Source organism: Bos indicus x Bos taurus, chromosome 10, assembly GCF_003369695.1.
Source record: "Bos indicus x Bos taurus breed Angus x Brahman F1 hybrid chromosome 10, Bos_hybrid_MaternalHap_v2.0, whole genome shotgun sequence".
Lineage (NCBI taxonomy): Eukaryota > Metazoa > Chordata > Mammalia > Artiodactyla > Bovidae > Bos > Bos indicus x Bos taurus.
In genome coordinates, this window is record NC_040085.1 from 80,080,511 (window position 1) to 80,108,384 (window position 27,874).

Genomic DNA, 27,874 nt, shown 5'->3' on the forward strand with positions numbered 1-27,874 from the left:
GGTCTGGGATATGAACAATATCAGTCTCTGAGAGAGGGGGGTTTATTTATTATTCTGTCTTATATTCTTGTACTTATTAACATGCTTTATGAACAGTAATTGGTTCTATCAAATAATCATACCTATGTCTTCTATCAAAGACTTCTATTGGTAATCTCCCTCAAAATAGACTCCTCAATATAGAAGACATATCCATGTCTTCTATCAAAGGCATTCTGTTGGGAATCTTCCTCAAAATAGATTCAGGTGAAATTAGGTTATTTGTGCATTTTGTGAACTACCAAAACTTGAGACTTCATTTATTGTTTTTTTTTTAAGTTTTTTAAACTAACTATTTTTGGCTGTGCTTGGCCTTCGTCGCATGGGCTTTCTCCAGTCGCGGCGAGAGGGGCTACTCTCTAGTTGCGGTGTGCTGCCTTCTCATCGCAGTGGCTTCTCTTGTTGCAGAGAACAGACTGAAGGCGTGTGAGCTCGGTGGTTGTTGTACTCGGACTCGGTTGCCCCTTTCACATGGAATCTTCCCAGACCAAGGATTGAACCCATGTCCCCTGCCTTGGCAGGCAGATTCTTAACCACTGGACCACCAGAGAAGTCTGAAACTTTATTACTGATTTCAGTTTTGAGACTGTACAGACAATTCAGAATATTCATGAACTGGGTCAAGGTGATAAACGTGGGCTGAAAGAAATCATAGGATTCAGAATAACTAAACCGTGCATTTTGCTGGCATTTGAGCCACACTATGAAAAGCAAATGTTTTGTGAATCTCGTAGCTCTTTTACTGTCGGGGAGGGGGAGCAAACTGCTGATGCAACCTGGCCGAGGCTTCTTCGCTAAGGGCTCCTTTCTTTTCTGCCCCTGCCTTCTTGGGTTCTTGTTTGCCTGTATCCTCAGCCAGGGCAGCCTGGACTGCACCTTCAGTCCACAGGGAACAGTGCAGCCACAGCAGGAAAGCAGAATTCCTTGGCTACGTCCATGTATTTGATGGTTAAGGCTTCCTCTACCGTTTTCCCTTTTACCTACTGGGTGGCTAACCAGACGGAGGCAACTGCAGAACTACATCCAAATCTTAAACCTGGCGTTCATGATCTTCCCCTTTTCATCCACTTGAATCTGTAATTTTATTACATCACCACAGGCTACAGCCCTCAGCAATACAGTTCCAACATTTTTAGATGTCAGGGGACCTGTTTCTAGAATTTTCATGTGATCAACAAGCATGTGACATAGGGAACTGACAGCTCCCTCGCAGGCAGATGGAGGCTGCAGAGCTGAGGGCCCGTGTCCACCTGAAGTGCAGCTCCAGCCACGGTGGGCTTGTGCCTGCCTGAAAAGGTCTTAAGGAGGCAATAAAACAAACAAGAAACCAGGAGCAGGGCTTTACAGTTTCTCTATTCCATCCTTGTCCTTGCTTCTCTTTATCAATTGCTTTTATCCTTAAAATCTAACTACAGGCCTGGTGGAAGACTGCCAGGCACATTTTTAACAAGCTTGGAGAAACTCTTTAAGGCAGAATGTGAAGCAGCAGCAGGGGGCAGTGGAGGAGGCCGGAAGGGAAGGGAGTTCAGCACCAGGTGATCACATGAGTGCAAATTATGAGGCTCAAAAAAGTGGCAAAACAAAACCAAAACCCTCATCCAACTACCCCCAAATTCTGCAAACAAACCAACCAGACAATCATACAATTAATCATTAAATTTTATCCCCTTTATAAATTACAAAATGTAGACATTAGAGGGCAACCTCCTGTGTCCATGGATGCTAATGAATGACCCGTCTTTAGGCTTGAAATCCATCTGGCTCCTCAACTGGAGGGATCACCTGCTCAGGGAAGATGGAGATGCTGATCAGGGCCCCAGGGCCATTCAGTCAAGACCCACCTGGTGCCTATTGCTCACACTCTCTGCTCAAAGGCCTACAGTCAGCATCCCTTGGGTTCCTTACAGACAGTAATTCTGCTCTCTTGGCAGCTCACAAGGAGGCATGGATGCCTGCAGGCCTTGCCCTACATCACATCCTTCTCCTTTCCAAAGAGATGCCAGGCTTGAGCCATTCTGCGAAGTTTAGCAAGATTGGGTTTAGTCTGTGGGCAGAAAGAGAATAACTCCAATTACCAGTATGAAAAGCCAAGGAACTTACAAGTATTTCCTAATTACGGCTATTCACATTAGTTTGGATTTCTAGTTTCTAGATTCAGAAAAAATTTTAGATTTCCTTAGGATAAGTGGGACTGAAAACTAAGTCTAGAGGCACATCTCTTCAGGAATGGGGACAAAACTTCTTTCATTTTTCCACTGTCATATGAAACAAAAAGTTCTCAATGGAGTAAAATGGACTAGATGAGTCAGAAAGCATTAGTACCTGAAAACTCCATGCAAGAAAAGACTTTACAGCCCTCAGCAGGAAAGGTAAGCAAAATAAAAGATTTTGGAAAGCGGACATTCCTATTATGCTCTCGTGTTCTGTTTCATTTAAGATTATAAGGATAGAAATGTTCTTTAATTTAAACCACTTGCCACTTTTATTGAATTATCCACATCATTGTTCCTGGACTGCTGAGTAATCAGGGCCAAAGCATAATGTGAAAATCTCCTAAGCTTGGTTCCCTGCCTGATCCTCAGATCATTACTCTAGAGATCCCTGGAGATGGCTACCATTTCCAACAAGTATTGGATTGGTCAAAAAGTTCATTTGGGGTTTTCTGTACGATGTTATGGAAAAACCCAAACGAACTTTTTGGCCAACCCGATACTATTAAGCAACTGGCTCTTCAGGCTACATTTGCCAGCAATGAATTTGCTGTGTTTTGGCCAACCTTCTGTGGTCCCAGAGAGAACTTCTCTATCTCAGAAAACCTAGAGCTGGTAGGCAACGGATGCTTCGGTCTGTACGTGTGTTAAGCTTAAAAAATGCGAAGGCATCATATGTATAATCAGATAGTTCTGCCTAAACTCCGTTTTGAATTTGAGCTAGAAGATGAAATGGTGAGATTTCCAAAAAAACTTCCAGTATTTTTCAAAACTCTTGTATCGGGGAAAGGATTAAGACAGATTACATTTGGATCACAGGAGCTAGTCTCCTGTTAAGTCATTTCTGTACCTGTTTTTCCTGCTCCAAGTGGTCGATGTTAGCTAATGGCAGCATAGAGGGCCTGCCATGAGCACACTGGAACGGCAGCTGGCACCAGGACAGCGCTTCAATAAGGCGGCAGCTCTCCTCGAAGCTCAGGCCATCGTTAAACTTAATGGCCCCTAAACAAAAGACAGACACACAGTATGGTGTGTGCGGTGGGAAACCCATGCTGGCCCTGGGTTAGAGCTAAATATCTGGGGAGAGACACATGGTTCCTAGGCTTCTTTCATGTGACTTTAATACTGCTTGAAATTGGCCTTTATGTCCATGGATGAAACTAAGGCTTCAGGACTGACTTGTCTCTCAGCTTTCCTAATGGAGTCAATTGTCTTTCTAATCCCTGCAACAGGCATTCCTTAACTTGTTAGGACTTTGCCTTCAGAGTTTTCTCAGAGAGGCAAGAGCAGTACTTTTGCCTACTTCTTAAGTTTGTGAAATCAAGGTCATCTTCCATCCAAAGCCAGTCTATCACCAAGATATGTTTCCCTATAATGTTCACTTTATTTGCTGATTTTTTGTTTCTGTCATAATCTTCTTACTCTAAACTCTCATACTGTCAGAAACTGCCTTTTCGCCTACAGTAATTTACTCAGTCAACAAATATTAAGTATCTACTCTGTGCTGGAGCTATGCCAGGCAGTGAATGAGATGGATGATCACCACCCCCACGAAGCTTACTCTCTAACAGGTGAGACAAACATTAAACAAACAGTTAAACAATAATTAAAATTATTAAGTACTATAAAATATAGAAAATCAAAGAATATATAACAGGAAGACCAAACCCGGTTTAGGAAGGCCAGGGAAGGATTTTGTGGCAAAATGATATTTAATCTGAGACCTTGGGTTAAGAAAAACACGGCTAATTGAAGAATGAGCAGAAGGGCATTTCAGACAGAGGAAAAAGGCCAGTGCAGAATTTAGCACACAAGACCAAGACAAAGAAGCCAGCTGCAATGTGAAGGGCAAAGTGGAGAGTAACGTGAGAAGCAGCTGAAGACCCCTGCAGGCCACAGTAGAGAGGAAGACGGTCATCGTCAGAGCAATGGGAGCCACTGTCCTGTCTTTTTAAGAAGAATGACACGCTCGGAGTCATGTTTCAAGAAGACTCCTCTGGGTGTTGTGGGAAGAAGAATGGCTTGAAGGGAAACCAGGATAGATATGGGAAGACTAAGTCAGAGGACTCAACAGGGGAAGAATCGTTGAGTCCTGGGAGGGGAGGCGGCAGTGGAAACAGATCGCATTAGACACGCTGAAGATACACTTTGCAGGTAGAGATGATCAAATTGGGGATGGAGTAGATACGAGGAGTAAAGATAGGATAAAGCCGGGAGGGGATCTATGGTGTTTGCAGGAGACAAACTAATGAGGGACTGAGGTTGTAAGGCCAGAAAAGACAGGAAGTGAAGAGAGGGGAAGGTTGATGGGGTACCGGGGGGAGATCAAATGGAGGGAGACAGTGTCTGGAGTGGAGACCCCTGAGGTCAAATGAGAGTTGCAGGGGATTCATGTCCCTAAAGTAAGTTCCTGCAACACCGTTTTCTCTATTTTATCATATTACCCTACTCAAGACCCCTCAGTGATTCCTGCCTTCTGTATAAGGTCTAAAGGTTTTGTTGTGACCTTCTAGGATTCTACGCTTCCTCACTAGCCTAACTTCCTGGTATTCTTTGCTGCTCCTCATATAACCGATTTGCTTCTGCCTTTGGATCTCTGCACAGGCTGTTTCCTCCTCTGTACTAAACCTTCCCTTCCTCTGAATCCATGTCCTTCATCTCACTCAAAACTTGACTCAAAGTGCATCTCCTCTAGGAGTTACTCCTCTACTCACATAAGTCAGTCTGCATTATGGCCCACTATATATGTTGGTATTTTGCTTTGTGGGCTTCCCTGGTGGCTCAGTAGTAAAGAATCTACCTGTCAATGCAGGAGACATGGGTTTAACCCCTCAGTCAGGAAGATCCCCTAGAGAAGGAAATGGAAACCCACTCTGGTATTCTTGCCTGGGAAATCCCATGGACAGAGGAGCCTGGCAGGCTATAGTCCACAGGGTCACAAAGAGTTGGACATGATTTAGTGACTAATCAACAACAACAACAAATTTTGCTTTGTAAAAATAATTTTCTAGGGTTCATTTTTAATGTATTGTTTCTTGATCTAAGTTGTACCTTTCAAGAGGCAGATGATAATCATGCCTTCTACTTTCATAACTGTTGAACCCTGCCAGGGCTTAGCATGCAAAGGCACTCAATAGCTGGTGTGTTGAGAGTCTTACCATGGCAGGCTTGGGATGCCAACACCTTCTGGACAGTCAGTGGCAAAGTCCCTTGGATGCCTCCTGTGGTCTGGAGTAGCTAATGCATAAACACATCTATTAATGGAAAAGCCAGTGGAACAATGGAGCCTTCTGTGTGCGGTGCCTCTGTGTGGAACCCCAAAATAAGAGTAAAGCTTACCTCCACTTGTTCTCGAATAAACTCCTACAAAGAGAAAAGGACAACAGACATGAATCTGTTGCTATGTTATAACTGCCCTTTGATAATTTACAAAATATCCCAATTTCCTTCTTTAAAAATATGCCTCTTAAAGAAAAAAGCTCCAGCAATATAGCACTTAGATACAAATAATGTATCTGTGGTAAGGCACTTTGAATATGAAATACCAAAGACAACTGAAAGAACTCTTACTGAGTAGAGAATATATTTAGCTACTGAAGCTTTCTCCAGAGATAGCTCATAAATTCATGAAGTTATGTAACTGGCAGCCTAATGACTTGACTAGATATCAGGGAGGTTTCTCGCTGCGAGCTTGTCTGTTTGTATTTATTATCTTGGCTAGAACACGTTTAACATGGCATATAAACAGAATACACAACAGCCATCAACACACCTGTGCACTCAGTATAACACTTGCTTTGATATCAGAAACATAAGTAGTTAGTTCCCACAGGCATTTTTTTGTGTGCAATAAGTCCCTACAGGTCAAAAAGCTTACTCTTTGAGGCATTTTGCTGGGAAATTTCTTCTCCTTTGCATATCTCTGTCCCTAGGGTAGCCTTTGCAGTAAGAATATCCCTGCAGATGTTAATATTTATGAAAGGACTAAAGAAATTTAAAGCAGACACTATTTCATGTTACTAATTTGTTTAACCTCTGGAGGTTAAAAACTGTTTTGTGATATGGCACATTTAATAATTTCTTTATAAGAAAACACAGGATTTCTTTACTCCTAGAAATGTATAAATTAGCTTCCTGGGAATCCCCTGGTGGTCCAGTGGTTAGGATTCAGTGCTTTCACTCCTGGGGCTTGGGTTCAATCCCTGGTTGGGGAACTAGGACCCCACAAGCCAAGTAGTACAGCAAAAAAAAAAAACAAAAACAAAAAATTAGCTTCCCAAGATTATAACATGATAGATTCTTTTTAAACCAGACTCAGAAAATTCTCTTGCCTCTCTCATTTAGACACTAGGACACCATACTTATAAATGAGCTGCTGCTGCTGCTGCTGCTGCGTCGCTTTAGTCATGTCCGACTCTGTGTGACCCCACAGACGGCAGCCCACCAGGCTGCCCGGTCCCTGGGATTCTCCAGGTAAGAACACTGGAGTGGGTTGCCATTTCCTCCTCCAATGCATGAAAGTGAAACGTGAAAGTGAAGTCACTCAGCCGTGTCCGACTCTAGCGACCCCATGGACTGCAGCCTACCAGGCTCCTGCAAAAGTACTGGAGTGGGGTGCCATTGCCTTCTCCATATAAATGAGCAGTTACCAAAAACTAGGAGGGTAGATATTATATATTTTTTAAAAGCCATGCATTTTCCCAAACAAACCTAAACAGATCTCATTATACCTGACCCACTAACAAAATTTAGTGTGGTTACAGATCAAATCCTAACTTTGCTATTCTCTCTTTTGCTTATCTATCTGGGAGTTGTAAAACATTAGTAAGCCTGGGGAAGAGGAAATGGATCTTACCCTCTATTCATTTCATATTTCAGTAGTTCAATTAATGCTAGATAACTTGAATAATATTTAAAAGGCACATTCATTAAGCTGGAGGGTCGAACTTTATAGAAAGATGTCTTAGTTTGATCCTTCAACTGCTAGGATCCAAGTAACTACCTCTTCTTCAAGATGCCAGAACTTTTCCTGCTTCTTTCAGAATCGACAAAATCTCTCCTGATCAGCCTGACTTAACATAATCAAGATTTGCTGAAACCATAAGCCCTGTTTCAGTCTGAGGTAAACTTCTTACCAGTCGTCTTTGAAGTCACTTTAGGGAAAGTTTTTATTATAATTTTCTCGTTAAATACTTAAGGATTGAATTACAATAAAAGATTTGAGCAGATCCTATCTGTTGGATTTAAGACAGTTTGGAAGAGAAGCCTTGGCGAAAATAAGCCATGGAGGGAGAAAGGGGCCCCTGCTGAAAGCCAGGCAGAGGTGGTCTGATCAAAGGGCGATTCTGGGAAGGCTCAAGTCAAGGTGATCCCACAGCTGGCCCGTCAGCTGCCTCTTCCTCTCAAATGTCTTCTCACGCTTAGCCGACACACCTGCTCAAGTCTCTCCTGTCCGACAAGAAACAAAAATCTTTCCTCCACGGGTGTCCTGCCCCATACTTCCTGACACCCCATCCCTTTTGCTGTTGCCCCATCTCTTCTGTACATTGCCAGAGTCCTTGGGAGAGCGGCCTCCATAGCTCCCCCTTCCCCTCACTCCTGCCCACCCTTAAGAATGGGTTCCTCAAGGCAGGCAGTGTCCCCCGAAGCCAAGTCCAACTTCTCAGGCTTTACTCTCTGGCCACTGTTGACCATTCCCTTCTTGCTGAAAACTTCCCTTGGTGGTGGCAGTATTACTTTCCCCTGGTTTTCCTCCTCCTCTCACCAAGTATTTTCAGCCATCCTTTACCGTCTCTTCTTTTTAGCGCTAGCGTTCCGGACTGTTGCCAAAACATATACACCCTGAATGCTGGTGTTCCACAGGCCCTGCACTTTGCTCTCTTTTTCTTCTTCATATTCTCCTGGAACAATCTCACGTCCTTTAGATGCTTTTCCAGCTTCTGATATTATCAAAATATAAACAGTTGACCATCACAGGAGTTGAACAATGCAGGAGTTAGGAGCACCAGCTCTCTTCATGGGAGAAAATCCTTGTATAACTTTACAGTCAGCCCTCCACAGACGCACCTCCACATCTGGGAACTCAACCAACCGACCGCAGATCCTGCAGTAGGGTAGGGTGTATTTTTCTAAAAGAATCTGTGTATCTGTGGACCTGCACAGTTCAAACCCATGCTGTTCAAGGGCCATATAACTCTACAGTGTTAACTCCCAAACAGATACTACAGCCCGAATTCTTTCCCAAGTGCTGGATCTGGCCTGTCTATCCACGGCGCACCTTCATCTGAAGGCTCGTGGTCTAACTCCTCAGCCAAGGGTACTCTCCTCCTCCATTCCCTTTTTTTGTCAAAAGCACCATCCCTCCAGTCGACCAAGCGAGAACCCTCAGAATCATGACTTATCTTTTCTCCTCTTTCTCTTTTGCATTCTCTGGATTACCAGGTCCTCTCGATGCTGCCTTCCAGATTACGTTTCATATACGTCTCTCTTCTCCGCTCCCATCACTACTGGCTTAAGTCAAAGCTTTATCCTGTCCTACTGGCCCTAGCCCCTCAGGTGCTCTCCATCTCAAATCTTTCCTATATCCGTCTATCCCACAGTTCACCCACTAAATCTGTCTTCTACCTTTTGTTTTCAGATGTTCTTACTACAGTAATTCAGGTGTCTGGAAAAAATGATAGACTTGAGTTGATATGGATTTGCCTGTGTTCCAAACTGAAAGAGCTAAAGAAGCAATTAAGAAATCACAATGAATTAAAAAAAAAGGACACCATGAAAAAAGGACAGGTGGGAGAAGAGGGCTGGAAGATAAAAGGTGGTGATTTTATGTACAGTTTACGAAGAGAACAGAAGAACAAATTACTGTTAGTTACGTATGCAAGTTAAAATTCCCCTTCTAAACCAGGAGAGGGGAAAACAAGAGAAATAAAGGAAACTTTAATAGAAAACAGGAAAGAAAAGACAACAAATACAAAATAAATCATGTTTGTTTTAAAAAAAACCACGTATTTAAAGTGCAATGCTAAAGTATACTTTACTCTTCTTCACTGGCTGCCTACAGGATACAATGCAAACTATTTAGCTGAATATGCTGAATCCCTTGATGAGTTGGCCTTGACCACCTATCTAGGCTCATCTTGGCCCACCACTATCCTGTGTATATCTTAATACAAGCCATGTGTATTGGTAGCTCCCTAAGCACAGGATCTGCTTCAAGTCTCTGATATCTGTCTAGAATGACCTCCACTCTTCTATACTTGGCAGGCTCCCACTGTTCTACAAGACTTTTCCTAAAACAAATAAAAAAAGGCTTTTCTTTTGATAGTTTCCTTGACCTCCACTCTCCTGGGCACAGTAAATATTCTGTATTGCCATAACACTTTTGAACATACCTCTGCTGGCCAAATTTCACTGCAGTATAATTTAAATATCCTTCCTCACCTTGAGCTAATTCATCTTTGAATCTCTGGAACCTGGCAGACAGCAGGTATTTCATAAATGCTTGTTGAATAAAAGATGAATATAGAGAATTTCTAAACAAAGGAGGAGGTTATTAGCAAGCATCCGTTTTCTCAGCATCTGCAGCTGTGTCTCACCTCCACAATGCCCTTGGTCACAGTAGATCTTCCTCTTCGAAGTTCACTTGCTTCTCTTTCTACAAAACAGAGTGGTACTTTTCCTATGAGGACCAGTGAATCACTGGTGTCTGGAAATACAATTTCAAGGCCCAGATCTTCCAGATTTTTGTGGTAACACCTAAAGAGAACCTCAAATGTAAAACAGCTACTTCATTCACATTTCAGCATTGGTTCCAAATACTTGATAGTTTCTCAAAAGCTGCCATGAGCTTTAAAACTTGCACTGTTTTCCTCACACTTGTGTTTGTTTAGGATTTTATTATCAAATTTCCTTTTTGAATTATAGTAACCTTTATTTTTTCCCCTCTCTTCCACTGAATCAATTTGCTTCTGTGTCTTATTCCTGAATTTTTATTCTCCGCTGAGGGATTGCTAACTACTCCTTGCTGGCACTTAAAGAAGTCTGGCACAAATAAAAGGGCTGAGAATGTTTTGAATCAGCACTAAAGCAGGGAGGTAATTAACAGCCCCAGGAACTGAGAAGTTCTGATTAACGGGATGTAAATAAATGGATCTGCCTCTAATATAAATTATGCCCCAGAGAAAAAGCTTTATTGGCAGTCTCATATTCCCCATATTAAATAAATTTAGAGACAATTCTCTCTTTTTCATTTCCAATAATCTATGCCGCCCCAAAGTAGGAAAATGCCCTACCTTATGACTCATTATATGATTTGCCCCTTCCTTGGGGCCTGGGGTTTTACTTTCTTCCCAGTATGATTATGGTGATGAAAACTAAGAATCTAGAATGCACCAAGGCAAAGCAGAATGGAAGCAATTATTGCAGTAACTTTGCTTTCAGAAACAGCACAACATAAATACTGACTGTTCCAAGGAATGGTAAGAGTACTCTAAGCCAACTTCTGGAAAGAATTACCAGGGAAACTATATCCTTTACTCAACAGCTGTGATATAGCAGAAAGAATAGCATTTGGAGTCAGACAACCTGCCTGTGAGTGCCTGCTCCATCACTTAATATTTGCTATGACCAACCTCATCTGAGAAAAGGAACGATAGTTATGTTTATACCTCACAGAATTAGTGTGAGGATGCACCTTAGCTACATCACATCCTCATGATGGTACTGACCGTAAGAGTCTCCTTTGTTCTTCTGTCACTGTTATCTCTAGTGGAGGACTTACAATGGAAGACAGTAATTTTTTTCGACCAAAGCCTTGTGGCTGTTGCTTTTCATAGGAATCTATTGGGAGAAAGATGAACAGGTTAAGAGCAAGAAGTTGAAGTCTTCCAGATTCAGATAAAAATGAAGATTCAGTCATGGGGTTATTATAGTACTTAGCAGCATGTTCAATGTTCAGTTTTACGCTCTGAATTTCCATTATTAAAGTCAAACTAGTAAATATCTAGTTTGTCTACTCATTTTAGCAGTATTTTCTTAAATAAAAAATATAAGACTTAAATCTCACATTCAAATGAACAATGCAGTGATTCGGTAGGCAGTCAACAAATGTGGTTGCAATAACAGAGGTTGACTAATATTGGGGAAGATCCCCTGGAGGAGGGCATGGCAACCCACTCTAGTATTCTTGCCTGGAGAATCTCATGGTTAAAGGAGCCTGGCAAGCTACAGTACATAGGGTTGAAAAGAGTTGGACACAACTGAGCGACTAAGCACAGCACAGCACACACAACCCAAGGCTCAAGAAGGCACCTCCTTTCCTTCAGAAGGATTGCCCAGTCTCTGATGAGAATTACTACTATTCTCAAATGGTCCAGGGCCTACAGCAAGTGAGTTTTTCTAACACTGCTTTTACTCTATCTTTCCCAACTCTTAGGTCTTCATTTTCTAAGGAAAAGTGAAAAGCGACATCATTGCCATTCCAGTCCATGAAATACCTCCCAAGTCTTCACCCATTTGGTTATTACTTGACCCCAGGAGTAACGATTTCCTGGGTATTTTACATCATCTTGGGGACACACAGCCGCATGATGAAAATGGGTAGCAAAAATTAAAAAGCACATATTGACTTTGGAAGAATACGTAGCAAATTAGTGATGCAGGTTGCCTTTGGGGAGAGAAACTAGGTGCAATGAAGGACAAGGGTAGAAAAGAAACCTTATTTTATTCCCTTTTTGTACCTTTCAGACTGGAACCTGTTCAATTATACTACCTATTCAAAAACAAATTAAATTTTAAAATAGAAACAAAATATATTGGGCCTTCTGAGCTGCTGGTGGTCTCTGCCTAATGAACTGTGAAGATAAACCACAATCACATGGGCATGCGGAGGGGCATATCTTTGTACTGAATGTTGTAATAAAGTAGCCTAATCTTTAGGGCTGATGGTAAGTATATGGCAAATATGCCTTTGACCATGTAAGTAAGATCCACAGGTTTCAATTAGTAAAGTGAACTACTACATTCTCTTAATTGTAAAAGTTACTCCAATAGGCTTCAGCTTCATTTTTTTAGGTTTTTTTTTTTTTTTTTTCATTTTTTTTTAAACGTACAATTCATCTTTTTCACCACAGTCACCATTAGGCAAACCCTTTCAGGTACATTAATTCTGCTGGGGAGTCTTGAATCTTTCCTAGGCCTCAGCAGATCCTTACCAATGATCAGCTGCTCCAATCGGATGCGCTCGTGGGCAGCGTGCTGGTCCACCAAGACTAGCAGGTTTCCACCTAGAAGACCAGCAAGCACCACTGGGTTTCAAATTCTCAGGTCAAGATTAAGATAATCATGTTGTGTCGAGGGAGGAAAGGTTAATCCAAACTATTTAACAACATGAGCATAAGAGAAGCATACAAACTATGTAGCAACAACTGCTGCTTTTCTTTCCCAAAAAGTATTATGGGAAAAACTAAAATGTATCTCTGATGAGAAACTCTTTGGTTCATTAGTATTTCATTTCTAAAATATGTGTGAATTTAATGTTTAAATACTGACTTTGCTTTTTTAATTCAAATTTGATACAGTGAAGGATCATTAAACTACATATTTTTTAATCAGCTGACCTTGATTTGCAAGCTACTCCAGAACCCATGAAGAGTGTAATTCTACTATACTTTAGATCAGAGGTCAGCGATTTCTTTTCTGTGAAAGGCTAGACAGTAAATATTTTAGGCTTTTGGGACACGTGGTTTCTGACACAACTATTCAAATATTCATTCTGAACCAAAGTGGCCATAGACGATCTGTGAATGTTGTAGCTGTGATGCAATAAATGTTATAGACACTGAAATATTACCTCATATAATTTTTTAAAATTTATTTATTTTAATTGGAGGATAATTACTTTACAATACTGTGATGGCCTCTGCCATACATCAACATGAATTGGCCATAGAATTTCATATAATTTTAATGTGTTAAAAAATATAACTCTTCCTTTGCTTTTTTTCAACTAGTTAAAAATGTAGTACACCTGAAACTAATGTAACACCGTAAATTAACTACATGTCAATTAAAAAAAATAAACAACATTCTTATCGCTCTGGATGTTACAGAAATAACTGTCTGGATCTGGCCCCAGGCCACAGTGTGCCTTGCTTTAGACTCAGGCTTCACAAACTTTGAAGAGTAGACAAATCACCTGGGGATCTTACTAAGAGGCAGATTCTGATTCAGTAGGTTAGGAATGGGACACGAGATTGTGCAAGTCTAACAAACTCCCATGTGATGTCATTTACTGACCTTGATTTTGAGTAGCTAGGCTTTAAACTCTCAAGTACATCAGAGGAAACAGATTGTCCTGACCCCAAAGCCAAACCTACAGGGAAATCCTTTTCTCACTGACAGGAGGACTGATCTCGATGAGATTAGTACATCATTTTACCTTGTAATTTTATTACTTTTGGCCAAAGGGCTGACATTTATTGTTACTGATTATACTGAAATAAGAGTTCTCCTCTTGAATTTGATCAAACGAGATAATGTCTGTTTTTCCTGTTTCTACTAAGATAAAAAAACTGTTTCTATGACACCATCAAATTCATGGCATAAGAGCTTCAGACTTAAAAAAAAAGATTATGTAATTTTTCTGACAGCATTTTCCACCACATAACAGGCCCCCAAATGCTGAATTTTAAGCTCCTTTGAGGATAGGAGGAGTTGCAGCTGGTTGTAATGAATACTGAACATGCTATGCTGTATTGGGCAAAACAATGGAATAAATAATAAATTATGAGGGAGTAACCTCAAACTCAAAACTACAACCAGTGTAAATTACCAAAAGTCAAGAACTCTAAGAAATCAATCCTGCACCTCACTCTGGAGGGAAGACTTATAGTCTACAAAATGTTCATGACATTTTCCATTCCTTGAATGAAGCAGAATATATGAAAAGTAATTTACTTGTGTCAGAGCTATATTTTTGATATTTCAAAATAACAGAATAGAAGCTTCATAAGGACAAGGATTTTTGTCTGTTATATTCCCAGCATGTACAACAGCACCAAGCACATCATAGGCACTCAGTAAATATTTACAGAATAAATAAATGAACCCTTATTCTTTAGAGTATCATAATTATAGGTGAAAACATGCAATAAAAATGCCATTATATGGCATTAATTTAACTATAATTTAAAACAATTCTATGTCCATTACAAAAATTAGTGCAAATATTAAAATAAAATTAAGACAATTATAGGAATACATTGCTTTTGGTATTGATGAGCAATAAAAACTCATTTTGATTAAAAAATTTTTTTTTAATCTAATACATACTCCTTGGTGGTAGCCAATCAACATAGTAATCAATTCTCTTGGAACTGTAAGAGACATTTAAATATCTGGAGATTTGGTGGCTATACCCATTTCAGGTGCCACGGTAGAGATTTTGGTATTAAACAACAAAGAATTTCAGGTAATCAAATATTTAGAAACAGTAAGACTACTAGATTTTGACATTTACTAATGCTACATTTATGACAATAATGATAATTTTTGGTTACTTTACCTCTGGTCTATGATGATATTTATCAAATAAATTTATACTGTAACAAGATAAAAGAGAACATTTTGAAAAGCAAAGAGAATGAACCACTTTCAAACTTTAGAAGCTCTCTCCTGCAGGCCTACCTATCAGATGCCAACTCCTGCAGGGGTGCTCAGGACTCTCAGGCACTCAGGCCTTTTCCAGAACCTGACAGGATCTAGCATTCCTTGTAAATAGCTCAAAGCTCTCCCAGTTTAAAAAAAAAAAAAAAAGCTTTCACCCTCCCTAGTCTCTCTTCCATGTCACAGATTTCGGAGTCTCTGCTAGAGGTGTAATATCCAACCACATTCCTGATACATTCTTGAACATTTCAAAGGTATTTCAGACCAAACTCATGATTTTCACCCTCCTTGCCTGCTTCTTCTTCAACCTGGTCCTGTAGCATCATCCAGCTAGAGGTCAGAAAACCAGGAGTCTTCTTTGATATCCCTTCCCTATGTCCAACCCATCACCGAGTCCTACTGACTTATCTCCTAAATATCTTTCTTTCCAGGCCACCTCCCCATCATTCCTTAGATACTGCAACATCCTCCTAACACTCTCTCTGCAGCTACTAGGTCTCCACCTCCACACCTGCTCCACGCTCCACACTATATAGCCAGAGCAGTATTTTCAAAATGCAAATGTGGGGTCTTCCCTGGTGGCCCAGTGGTTAAGAATCCACCTACCAATGCAGGGGACAGGGATTCGATCCCTGGTCGGGGAATAAGATCCCACATGCCATGGGGCAACTAAGCCTGCAAGTCCCAACAAGAAAAGTCTGTTCATGGCAATGAAAACCCAGCACAGCTGGGGAAAAAAAAAAAGCGAATGTGATGTGACACGTGCCACTGTGAAAACAAACAATAAAAAATAAAACAAAAAGCCTTCAATTGTTTCCTATTGGTACTGGGATGAAGACAATGCCTGTCAATGGTCTTTAAGATCTGGCTGTGACCTACATGTCTAGCCCATCTCCCTGCTCTCACACAAGGAAGGGCTTGCCCTGCTTCCTCTCACTGAAGGAGCAGGAAGCACGAATTGCATGTTATTCCCTCTGCCCAGAACACTTTTCCCTCCCTTCTTTACCTAGTTAACTTATACTTCAGATCTCTCTTTACCAACAGAACCCTCTCTGACCTCCTCACTAAATCAAATCTCCTAGTACAGGTTCTCACAGCATCTTGTTTCTCTCCTCCATAACACTAGAGTTAAAACATTAATGTTTGTGTAACTTGCATGTATATTGTGTCCCACCATTGTGTCTCTAGCAGAGTCCCTCACATGCAGTAGGTACTCAATTAATATCTGTTGAATGAGTTAATGTTATTATTTACAAATTATTATTGTTTTATTAAAGCAGGTCACCAAGAGGTTATATGTTAACTCTTCATAAACCTAACAGAGTTCATCATATTAACTTTCTATTATTATAAAGCAATCGTATTAAAACATTATTAAAAATTTAGAGAATATAAAATATTTTAAAGAGTAAAAGATGAAATTTCCCCTTTGCCCATTTCTATTCTCACTCCCAAGGTAACCATTCTTAATAATTTAACATGTATCATACACACACACACATGTCTATGTGTATGTACATAAAACTACATGTACTTAAAACTATTGTTTCATAATATATTTTCATAATTTAGATTGGTTTTCCCTAATCTGGCCAAATCATTGAAACTGTATCATGTATAAAAAATAACCTTAAAAGGAGACTGTCAGAAGACCAGCTGGTCACTAAGACTAAGCCCATTCTTACCTGCCTCACCATTCTCTTCAGTCTTAGTGCTCATTAAACAGGCAATAAACTTGTTATCCACTTGCTGGAGAACCTGCCATACATTCAAGTAAGTGGAACAATACTAATTATAAGTTAACAATGGCTTATCTGCATAGAGAGAGACAAAATTGCACTTAATTTAAAGTTGTTTGCGTTATAACATTCATATCTAAGACTGAGGAGAGGTGCGGATGAACCTGCAGGAGTTCGAGGTCATCATTAGGAAGGATAAAGAATAGACATGTAGAGCAAGTAGAAGACAAAAGGAAAGACTACAAGGGAACAGACTGAAGCAACTCATAGGGTTATGTTAATAAAACTTCAGAGTAGACTTGAAATGTTCCCAACAGAAGGACTCTTAATAACAAGTAATATGACCAGAGAATTATTAATATGACCAGAGACTGCCAACAAATAGGGCTGAAAAAAATTTGGAAAATGTATGCAAAAAAATGTATACAAAAAGTGGAAACCATTTTTGTAGGAGCTGGTACATTAAGGCAGTAAGTTAACAGCCACTGGTGGCTGGAGACCTTGGTGGCTGCCCTCTACCTAGATCAGTCTCAGCTTCTAATTTGTTTCCATACCGAAAATAAGAAGATGAGGACAGCCTGAGTGGTGTAGAGAGAGGGCAAACTAGAAAAAGGGTCCCTTGTGTTAACTTCTCAATCTGGGATCTCCTAAGCCATGTCATTTGTAGCCTCATACAATAGAGGGCCATTTAAAAACGGGCATCATTGCACATTTAAGGACAATGTCTCTACATTACTTAAGTAAGTAAGTGTTAGTTGCTCAGTTGTGTCCAACTCTGCAACCTATGGATTATAGCCCACCAGGCTCCTCTGTCCATGGAATTCTCCAGGCATGAATACTGGAGTGGGTTTCCATTCCCTTCTCCAGGGAATTCTCCAAACCCAGGGATGAAACCCAGGTCTCCTGCATTGCAAGCAGATTGTTTACCATCTGAGCCACCAGGAAAGCCCAAATTTATGTCAACTACATTACTTAGTTGACTTATAAATTGTCAGTATAGAAAGTCAATATATAATGCTTGAAACTGTGTGCCTGAATCCATAATTCATCACTCCAAACTTGCTCACCCCACTAAGGATGTTTTTTTTTTTTGGTAATTGATGGCATCACCGACTCAAGGGACATGAGTCTGGGCAAACTCTATGACACAGTAAAGGACAGGGTAGCCTGGCATGCTGTAGTCCATGGGGTTGCAAAGAGTTGAACATGACTTAGCAACTGAACAATAGCAATTATAATTAGTCCTTTGCTTTTTCTTCTGATGATAAAAGTTTTAGTACGATTAAAAAGAACACATGTGCCTTGATCAGGGTGGTCTATATCATTAAGTAAATCCAATTTCACATGAGTTAGCCTAGCTTAGGCTATATATATAATATATATATATTAATGAGATTTCAAAGGCAACCTTTACCTGCATTGAGTGAATCATTTCTTTGGTGAAACGATAAGGATACAAGATGTTGTGAATTTTAACTGCTAGGCTCTCAGCTTGGCCGCTGCTTACGTCAACAGCAACCTAGAAAGACCCAGAACAAATGTCATTTACGTTGTAATCTTTTATGTCTGCAGAACTGTTTTACCAAAGATTTCAAAGTGCTTTAATAACATTCATTTTCACAGAACCTATTAGAGGTGGGTTGAATTCAGGGAACTTATAAAAATTCAAAGGGCTCTATGAATTTTTACTCTTGAATAATAATTTTTGTTTATACACAAAATTACTGACAAAAGCCCAGTTCTTTCAGAATAACAATTTGCCTGTGCTTCATAAGCATGTCCTTAAAGACATCTTAACTGATCAATCAGTAACAAATGCTCATCCGCTCTGCACCCTCATTACAACACACAAAGCGCACTGTATGATCACCCACTGAGGAGAGGATGCATACTCAGGTTCAATGATGAAGATTCGGGTACAAAGCAGAAGACTCACCGCTTTATCTAATGATAACAGTTTTTATTACCATCACCCTAAGTACTTGGCCAAAGCTGCAAGTCAGGGTTTCTGAGAGTGGTAAACACATTCACTATTCACACACTGATGACACGGGTCTAAAGTATCATCCAAAGTGACCAAGCTTCCAAACTGCTACGAATTCTGATTCTTCCTCTCTATGTTAAATATTAATTTCCAAATACATTATTTGGAAACATGCTCACTTTCCCTTCATAATTACAAATCAATATAGTCATTCATGCCCACCCCCAATTTAAATGAAATTCAAATTTTAAAATAACATGCAAAGAATAAGTGCTGCAGACCTACCTCTGGATAACGGGCAAATACTGGATTGTCCCATTCTGAGAACAAAGATTGAAGTGATTCAGGACCAAAGGCATCGTCCCCAGTAGCTAGAGCAAAAGGGGACAAGGAAAGTTGGCATCAAGAGCCTCAGGGAAGAGGGCGCATGGTGTGTCACGCTTGGTGCAGTGCGGCCTCAAGACCAAAGATCAGACACCGTGTTCCCATATTCTGCACATGTGAAGTGATGGCTGTATCTCTAAATTGTTTTTATCTGTTATTTCTTAAACTAGGGTTGATGACTATTCTTCTGGCATTATAGCTTTTTCTATAAACTATTTTCAAGAGATATTTCAGAATATAAGTCCACAAGAAACTGGTTCAAATTAGTAGCCCCACTTTTTTAGGTAAAAATATACCTTATCTATTTTTAGAAACAACGAAAACAAAAATGATAAATGCAGTTTTTTTTTGAAGATAAGAATTTTGCTTATATAAAACTACTGCAATATGGAGTCAATGCCAATATTTGAAAATAAGAAACATTTTTCTCAATCACAAGACACCACAGACTGTGCCTAATCAACCAGCATTGACCTCATCTGGAAAAGTAATTTCTGATCTAAATGCATGCACTGAATTAACTTAGTTCTGCTGTGAAACAGGACCACAGGGAGTTCCTGGTTCCAGGAAGGCACAGCTGGCACTGATCAAGCTCAGCAACACAGCCCTGCTTTGTTTTCTCTGAGCTGGTGGCACAGTATGTACTGGGTGTTCCGGCGATCTCTGTTAATGCCCCTACCTCTGTTATTCTGTCTCATCACAGTCCTCTCTTCCCGAGCTCTAGGAAGGAAAGGAAGAACAAGGTCGCTTCTAAAGGGATGACACCTGTACTGAGATCCTAAATATAAAAAAGAAAAAAACTAGACATTTGAACTCAAAATATACACTATTAAAATAATGGTTTCCTAAAATCTCTTTCTGTACCAACTGAATTAAGACATAAGGCAGACTAGTAAACACTAGATTGAGTCAGAAGTTTTTTAAATGAAATTATTCTGCTAATTTAGGAATCTCCCCTAGCCCTTAGTCCTACTACCCATCTATACCAGACAGAATGAAGACCTAGAAAAGATCCCCCAATGGACACACTCTTTTTCGCAAGACGTATGTGTCTATCATAGCATTTACCTCATCCTATTAGTACGTTTGGATGGTTGTCCTCCCTAATAGTCTGGACCATTGAAAGCAAAGCCAGTCAATACGCAACGCAGCAGCCCCAAGCATGGTGTGGATCACAAATGAGTGAATAAATAAAGAGACAAATGAATGAAAAATTTTCAGTTTAAATTCCAATGTCCAGTAAGATGGTGCCCAAATTCTGCCCTCCTCTCTGAGGATGATCAAATTTGAGTTTTAGAGACAATGTCGAATTTGACAGTTTCAAACAGGAGTAAAACATGATGAAACTATTATTTCAAAAAGATAAATCTGTTGGACAAAAAATGGAGAGAGATTAACTAAGAATGATAAAAGTGTGAGGTGAAATAAAGTTGTGTCCCTGTCAATAGAAAGGACAGAGTTGAAGACATTTTAAAGAAAAATAACTACCAGGGCTGGAGACTTGACAACCACTCCTTAAAATTACCTTTGTAGAGCCTTTCTTCTGTGCAGTTAAATCTACCTCTTAACAGTTCATCTCATGTAACCTTTTACATGAGGCTCAACCATGTCCTAAATGTTCTGCTACACACCAGCCATTTGCAGAATGGCAGCCAACCCTCACCCCACCTCTGAATGAAGGGTGCTTAGAAGCCATTTTTCTTGGAACTAGCTCCTAGATCCCAAATACTTAGTTTTTCATTATGAATCTCTGACTTAACATGACTCTCAAAGGTTCACTACAAGACATGCTAATCCAGAAATTAAGTAGGCTGAAGCATTTTAGACATGTAGATTTATTTAACAGGAACAGATGTTCATGTTCAGTATAGCCAGCCAAGATTTCCTCCTTTTGTTTTAGAAACAACCATCTCAGTTCAATAATATCCAGTTATTTTTTGTCACCATATCAGAAGCAATTGTATTTCAGAAAGATGACGTGCCAGTGCCTTAGATTTACCTTTGATTAGCATTCAGTATAAATCAGGACACAAAACTACATACGCTGAAAAACACGTGTCTTTAAGAGCCACGTGATAGTCTCAGGAGCAGTACTGAAGAAAAAGATTTTTTTCTATTTAATACTTTGAAAGTTACTACAATGATTACTTTTTTTCACAAGGGAAAAAAACTGGAAACCACTGAAAAATAAAAGTCTTATTTAACCTTAAATGAATCAGAGCCTCCTGCTAGAGATATTTATCCTAGGGAGAAATGATAAGTTAATTTGGAACTACCTTCATACAATTTACATTCTTTTGCAACATTCAAGGCTTAATACAGATGAACATTTAATGTTTATCCTTCTGATGCAAAACCAAGATTACTGCCAGATGGAAATCAGTTTTACCATCTCCCAACATCTGGCTCTCAACACGCTGCCAAAATAATGTCACTTTTAATGTAGACTGAGACCTGGGAACTCAGAGTCCTAGCCTAGGCTCTGATGTGGCCTTGTGGTCTGATCTAAAAGCCACATTATTGTTTTTCTGAATAACGGCCGCTTATACAGACCAAGATTATTAGCATATACATTATAATAAAGTACATTTGAAAAGTATGATTATAAAAATACATACTTAACCTATATTCCAAAAAATTTATGGTCAAGTCCTTTTTTTTTTAAAGTTTATAAATATACTACTGTACTGAGCCATAGATTTTACTGGGAAGTCTAGGATGACTACAAGAATCATTCTAGTTCTTTACCTGGGAGAGGTGCAGAGAACAACTTCCAGAAAAATACCACACTGGCATTGCAGGTGCTTTTAAAGACAAATTCCTTAGAGTGGCATGTTTGGAAGAGAGGGAAAGTGGGAAGGGAAACACTGTGAAGTGAAAGTCACTCAGTCGTGTCTGACTCTTTGAGACCCCATGGATTGTCCATGGAATTCTCCGGCCAGAATACTGGAGTGGGTAACCTTTCCCTTCTCCAGGGGATCTTCCCAACCCAGGGATCAAACCCAGGTCTCCTGCATTGCAGGCAGATTCTTTACCAGCTGAGCCACAAGGGAAGCCCAGGAATACCGAGTGGATAGCCTATCCCTTCTCCAGCAGATCTTCCTGACCCAGGAATTGAACTGGGGTCTCCTGCACTGCAGGCAGATTCTTTACCAGCTGAGCTACCAGGGAAGTCCCCAGGGAAACACTGCAACTCTTCTCAACTATCAATAGCACCATTTTCATTAAACACTGTCTCATCCTCTTGTACACACATACACCCATAGATAAATATACTTACAGTTCCATTCTATATCATTCTTTCATTGTAATTTTATGTTTAAATACTATTGGACCTAGAGAGTTTTCATATATAATAAAACACATTCTATAATTAAACTTCAAAATGTTCTATCTGCTGATACAATCTCTTTGAATAATAACTATCTTACTCCTCAGCCATTATTTCCACCTTCAAAAGCATTCATGCCAGTGAATGCCATATACTTACCATTCTCCAGTAGAACATCCACAGCCATAGTTGTCAGGTCTTTAGTACAAGCAGCCTGAACATCCTCAGTAGGAGCAGTGAATGTGCTAAGTCCTGTTAGTTTGTTGATGTAAACCATTCTTCCCAGAGTTACATCAAAATGCTGCTGCCAATCCAAAGAACATATGTTGGACTCTTCATTTTCAGAACAAGTTCTTGCTATGGATTCCTCACTCTGAAAACAAGTTCCATTTTGGTCAGCTGTGGAATCTTCCACGCGACTCATTAACATTCTACTCAGAGAGTCAGGACTTCCAATCTGTTGTTTTGAAGCTATAAGAATATCTGAATCCTTACTGATAACTGTAGCATGGTCATAGGGCAGTACCAAAGGATTTTCTGGTATCTTCTCAGTGGTATTGTTGTTAGAATATGTTTCACTGTCTTTACTGAAGAGATTACCTTGTGTGACAGAGTCTGACATTGGGATACTGTCACTTTCTGGGTTTTTATGCTCATTTTTAAATAACTTACAAGAATCTAGGGTTAACCCACTGGACAAGTCACCATCTTTCCTACTGGAATCTAATTGTAGCAATTCATTAAAATGATTCACATCCATCCTTTGAGTCTCTCTTTCGGAACCCTTCAATCTGGATAATTTAGAGGCTAGTGATTCAGGTGACTTCTCAACATCCAAAAATTTACTGTTAAAATGAGGTAACTCCTGTAGAGTTACAGTGCTTTCTGTTAAGCAAAGCATCTGTTGTTCCAAACAATCATCTTCCTTGGAGAATGGAAGCTTTTCTGAAGAAAACATGTGATTTACTGGTTGACAACTACCATAGGAATCATTATATTTCATAGTAGTGATTTCACAGATGTCAGAGTTGTCTAAGTGGTTTTTGTCTTTCCATGGAATGTCAGCTTCAACCTGTGGACTGAGATTGGTAGTGATTTCTAAAGTATTATTTTCCTCCACTTCAGTATTCAGAGGATTTTTAACCTTCCCATATTGCCTCTTAAACTTCTCTAAAGATCCTAGTTGTGAGCTTAAGCTTAGCTTCTTATGAGGTATGGGTTCGGCAGGACCAATCAACTTGTCTGTTTTCTTACTACCATCTGAAACATGTCCACCCCAAGAAAAAGAGGATGTGTTAGGTAATAAGCCACCTGTGTGTGATTTTTTACCACTTTCCTGAAAAATAGCAAAATTTTTACAGGCTGCTGTATGTTTGTTCTCTAGCTCATAACTTCGATTTGTGCTGTACAGACTTTTGTTGGGTAGTTCAGCAAATTCTTTACTTAAAGTGCTGGTTAAATCTTTGCTGTTGGGAGTCTCAACTGAATGGTGTGTTCTATTTCTAAATGTTTCTTTGGCACTCACAGGACCAGGTTGAGCATAACTTTTAAATAAATGTTCTGTTTCAGTTAATTTAGTTTGCTCATTCTGTACCACATGAGTTATGAAGCCAGTGGAACATAATTTAACTTGTCCATAACGAAAAACATTTATTCTTCCACAAGTACTAGGTTTTTTTCTTTTCTCTTCCTCTCTCTGAGCACTAGGTTCTCCTGATAATGCTGTCTCAAAAGACAGAGGTTGGCAATCCATTTCAGTAGCATCTTTAAATCTCTCTGGTTGATTCTGAATTCTGTTATTTTCCAGGATGTTGGCAGCCATGCTATTAACAGTAGTACTTACTTTCTGTATTTCTAGATCTTCTCCACTCCCCTCAAAGTGATATAATGTCTGAAAAGGGCTTCCAAACATTTCTGAAGTGGTTCCACATGGATTTTCTGAAGAGTTATGTTCCAAGCAAGATTTTTTATGTTTCTTATTTTCTCCCAATTCTGATGCTCCAGCTGTCTCTTGTTCTAAGTTCCTTGACTGTGAGCAAGCACTGTCTTCATTTTGCAAAGATGACTCTGCCATTTTACAATGGGCTGGCCCATCAGATTTGTAAGTGTACAAAAATGAATCATTTGTCTTTTTTCTGATAGCTTCTGAATCCCTAGAATTTTGTGTGCTTATGTTTTCTACAGGAGCTTTTCTTTTCACAGCTTTTGACTGCAAATTGAACATCTCGTAGGAATCCAAAATATTATTACATGCTTCTTGGAAACTGACCTGCCCACACTTCTCATCAGAGGACACTTGCTTCTGAAGACTGGCACTAAACAAGCTAAAATCATTATCTTCACTAAATTCCTTAATGTCTTCACTTGATAATTCCACAAATAATTTTTCTTTCTTTAAAAACGTTTTTACTCCTTCCTGAATGCAAATCAAAAGAGTATCCCAGTTCTGAAACTCAATCAGGGTTTTTGCTGGCTCCAGGCATACGTCATACTCACAGAACTGGCACTGCACATTGATTACATAGATACCATGGAGTTCCGGGTTAGACCGAGGCCGAGGATTTGAATTCACTTGCCTACTGGCAGAACCACTCTTTGGTTTGCATATAATACTTTCTTTCCTTAATAAAAAGTCAATGAGTTTATGCAACTTTGTCCTTAAAACTAACCTCTTGTTCACAAACAAAAACTGCATATTCTTATTATAATGTGCTTCGGAGCTGATAAAGCCAGTAAGCTCAAACTCCTTATATTTAAAATTTATTTCTCTTAACTTTTGGGACTTACCCAGTCCATAAATTTGACAAAATCGGGAACATATGTCTTTGGTTTTAGGGAGTTGAAGAACCATGGAACCAGAAACATCATTTCTCAAAGAGAAAGAAATGGTAGGGTGCATGAGTGACAGAGCTTCTATCCTCTGCCTAACCTTCTCAAACTCCAGTCTAGGATCCATGCATTTCCTCCTAACAGGTAACTGATAAAACAGATTATATACAGTGACTGTCGTCCCGGCACTTGGTCGAGTTAAGTCAGCTTCACAAGCTTTCAGGGCTTTCCCATTCTGAAACAGTTTCACAAATGTTTTCATCGACTTGTTTTTCTTGGATGAAATTTCCACAGCACTGGCCATATCAGCTATACTGGCCAACGCCTCCCCCCGGAAACCATAAAACCTTGGGTTCTCCAAGTCCTGTATGGAGTTGCATTTACTGGTGAAATAACGATTTCCCACCTTGTCTACATCATCACTCCCCATCCCAAATCCATTGTCTATCACTTGAACTTGAAAGGTTTCCATGTTCACCCTGACAGCCACACATTTTGCTTCAGCATCAATACTGTTCAGGGCAAGCTCCTCAACACATTGGCCTAAGGAGCATACAGCCAAACCAGAACGCAATCTAGCTTGTACTTCAGCTGACAAGCATTTGATCATGGCAGGTAGAAAGCTGGTAAGAATGCCAGGCAGTGGTTCCCTTTTCTGACTGGAAATAATTGCCTAGGGGAGGAAAACAAAACACACACACACACAATTAAAGCTTCAGAGTTACATGGCATCAACCATTTCTCTCAGGCATTATAAAGAAATATTTGAGGTAAGTGAAATCTCTTATTAACAAAACAAAAATTATACTTCTGATCTCTAGGCAGATCAAACAGCTCAGATTTGGCACAGCAGATTTAACATCCAAAACAGTATTCATAATTTCATAATTTTTACTGCTCCTAAATCCCAAATGCCCTAAGTGAAATCATAATCACACTTGAAGTTGACCCCTAATGTGTTCAAACTGCCAATCACTTCACCAAAAACAGATGCCTAATTTCCGGTAAGAAACATTAGCTAGAAATCATTCATGAAAAAAATGTCCAAGCTAGTTTCATAACATTTATCCATTACACAATAACCATGACTTTTAGAAAAACATTACAATGAAGTGTTAAGACATTGTACTAATTAGGGTGAAGGAAGAGGAGGAAATGAAATCAAATTATTATATCAAGGAGCGATAATTATTATAATAATTACTATTGGTTGAATGTAGTTATCTCAGGGGAAAGAGACTAAGAATGGGAACGGGTAGGGCAGGAAAATTCCTTTGCCTTTTAAGCCTTTATCATTTGATTTTTAAATATTGTACATGTATTACTAAGTTTTCAGAAGGCCCTTACCTATTACCACTTATGATTTATTATTTTGTATTAATACTCTTCTGGACTTTACAGATGGCTCCAAACTACCTCAGCAATAATAATGATGGCAAGTGAAGTGAAGTTGCTCAGTCATACCTGACTCTGCGACCCCATGGACTGAGCCTACCAGGCTCCTCTGTCCATGGGATTTTCCAGGCAAGAGTACTGGAGTGGGGTGCTACTTCCTTCTCCAGGGGATCTTCCCGACCCAGGGATGGAACCCAGGTCTCCGACACTGTAGGCAGACGCTTTACCGTCTGAGCCACCAGGGAAGTTACAATGATGGCAAGGGGATCTTTAGACTTTTTCTTGCAACTAAAAATGACAGTTCAATGAAAGGTCCCCTCCCTTCATAGCCGAGAGCAGCATGGGCTGGACCGTCTCAAGAGTAGTAGGGCTTGTTGATCAAACTTGGGGAAAATCAGAGCTCCAATTGCAGATCTGACGGTTTCTAAGATAATGTACTTTGCAGCCGGCAAAAAACGAGAGGTCAAGATTTAGTACCTATTCCTACTGGTACCCAAAACTCAACGATTTCCGATTTCCTGATTACGGGGCTTTCGGGGTTCCTGTGACAAGTGGGACGATTTGATCCGGGTTCAGAGCTGAGAAAGCTTGCAGGAAGAGCAGGGCCGCGTCCGCACCCCACCCCACCCACCGCGGCCGTAAGACTCAAGCTCCACCCCCGCGCCCTCCCGGCTGGCAACCGGAAACCCCGGCCTGGCCCGCCCAGGTTCGGGCGCCCGGCCGAAGGTAGGCCGGGAGACGTCCTAGGCCCCCTCGCGCGGCGGTCCGTAAGGCTGGCCCGCAGCGGTCGCCAAGGCCCTTCGAGTGGTAGACGAGCTCCTAGAATCGTCCTCTGGTCGCGTGCTTTACCCCAAGTCACCTGGAATCGTACCTCCCCAACTCCCTGATACCAACCGCCTCGGACGCCGGGCGCGCGCTCGGTGGCTGGTGAGGCTCGTACACGTGAGGCTCGTGCACGCGCGAGCCCGCGAGCATGCGCTTCTGAGGCGCCGCGTGGAGGACGCCCTCCAGTCCGTGACACCTCGATGCGCATGCGCGCCAGTTGTCGTCGGCTTGGTAACGCGTGTCCCCGGGTCTCTTCTCTCTGGTACCCGGAAGTTTCCAGTCTTTACCCCGTTTTATCATGGTGTGAAAAGATGTTTCTAGCAATTTTTACTCGTTTTTCCCTTTTCCCCTTTCTCATTTCTGCTGTGTGCGTACTACCGTTTAATTCAACCGAGGCTTCCTAGGTGCTGCAGCAGTAAACAATTCGCTTGCCAATGCAGGAGGTGAAGGTTTGATCCCTGGGTAGTGAAGAGCC

The 27,874-nt window shown here is 40.4% G+C and overlaps 1 protein-coding gene across 11 annotated transcripts; it reads right to left on the minus strand.

Moving 5' to 3' along the window:
- Positions 1–588: 588 nt before the first annotated feature.
- On the minus strand, positions 589–27,874 carry MLH3 (mutL homolog 3). Of its 11 annotated transcripts, XR_003512839.1 has the most exons (14): positions 27,469–27,605; positions 22,510–25,852; positions 19,699–19,797; positions 18,921–19,006; positions 18,066–18,170; positions 16,598–16,670; positions 12,461–12,532; positions 10,976–11,087; positions 9,845–10,004; positions 5,589–5,612; positions 5,408–5,486; positions 3,100–3,251; positions 1,945–2,083; positions 589–1,821 (listed from the first exon to the last, which is right to left on the minus strand). XR_003512839.1 is itself a non-coding variant. In XM_027552454.1 (13 exons), the coding sequence occupies exons 1-13, from the start codon at positions 27,547–27,549 to the stop codon at positions 2,006–2,008; spliced, it is 4,464 nt and encodes a 1,487-aa protein (XP_027408255.1). In that variant the 5' UTR covers positions 27,550–27,599; the 3' UTR covers positions 589–2,005. The 11 variants fall into 11 exon arrangements, 6 of the variants coding, with proteins under 6 accessions (XP_027408255.1, XP_027408256.1, XP_027408259.1 ...); XR_003512840.1 differs by having other exon boundaries at positions 589–2,083; positions 5,408–5,503; positions 27,469–27,870; XM_027552454.1 differs by having other exon boundaries at positions 589–2,083; positions 27,469–27,599.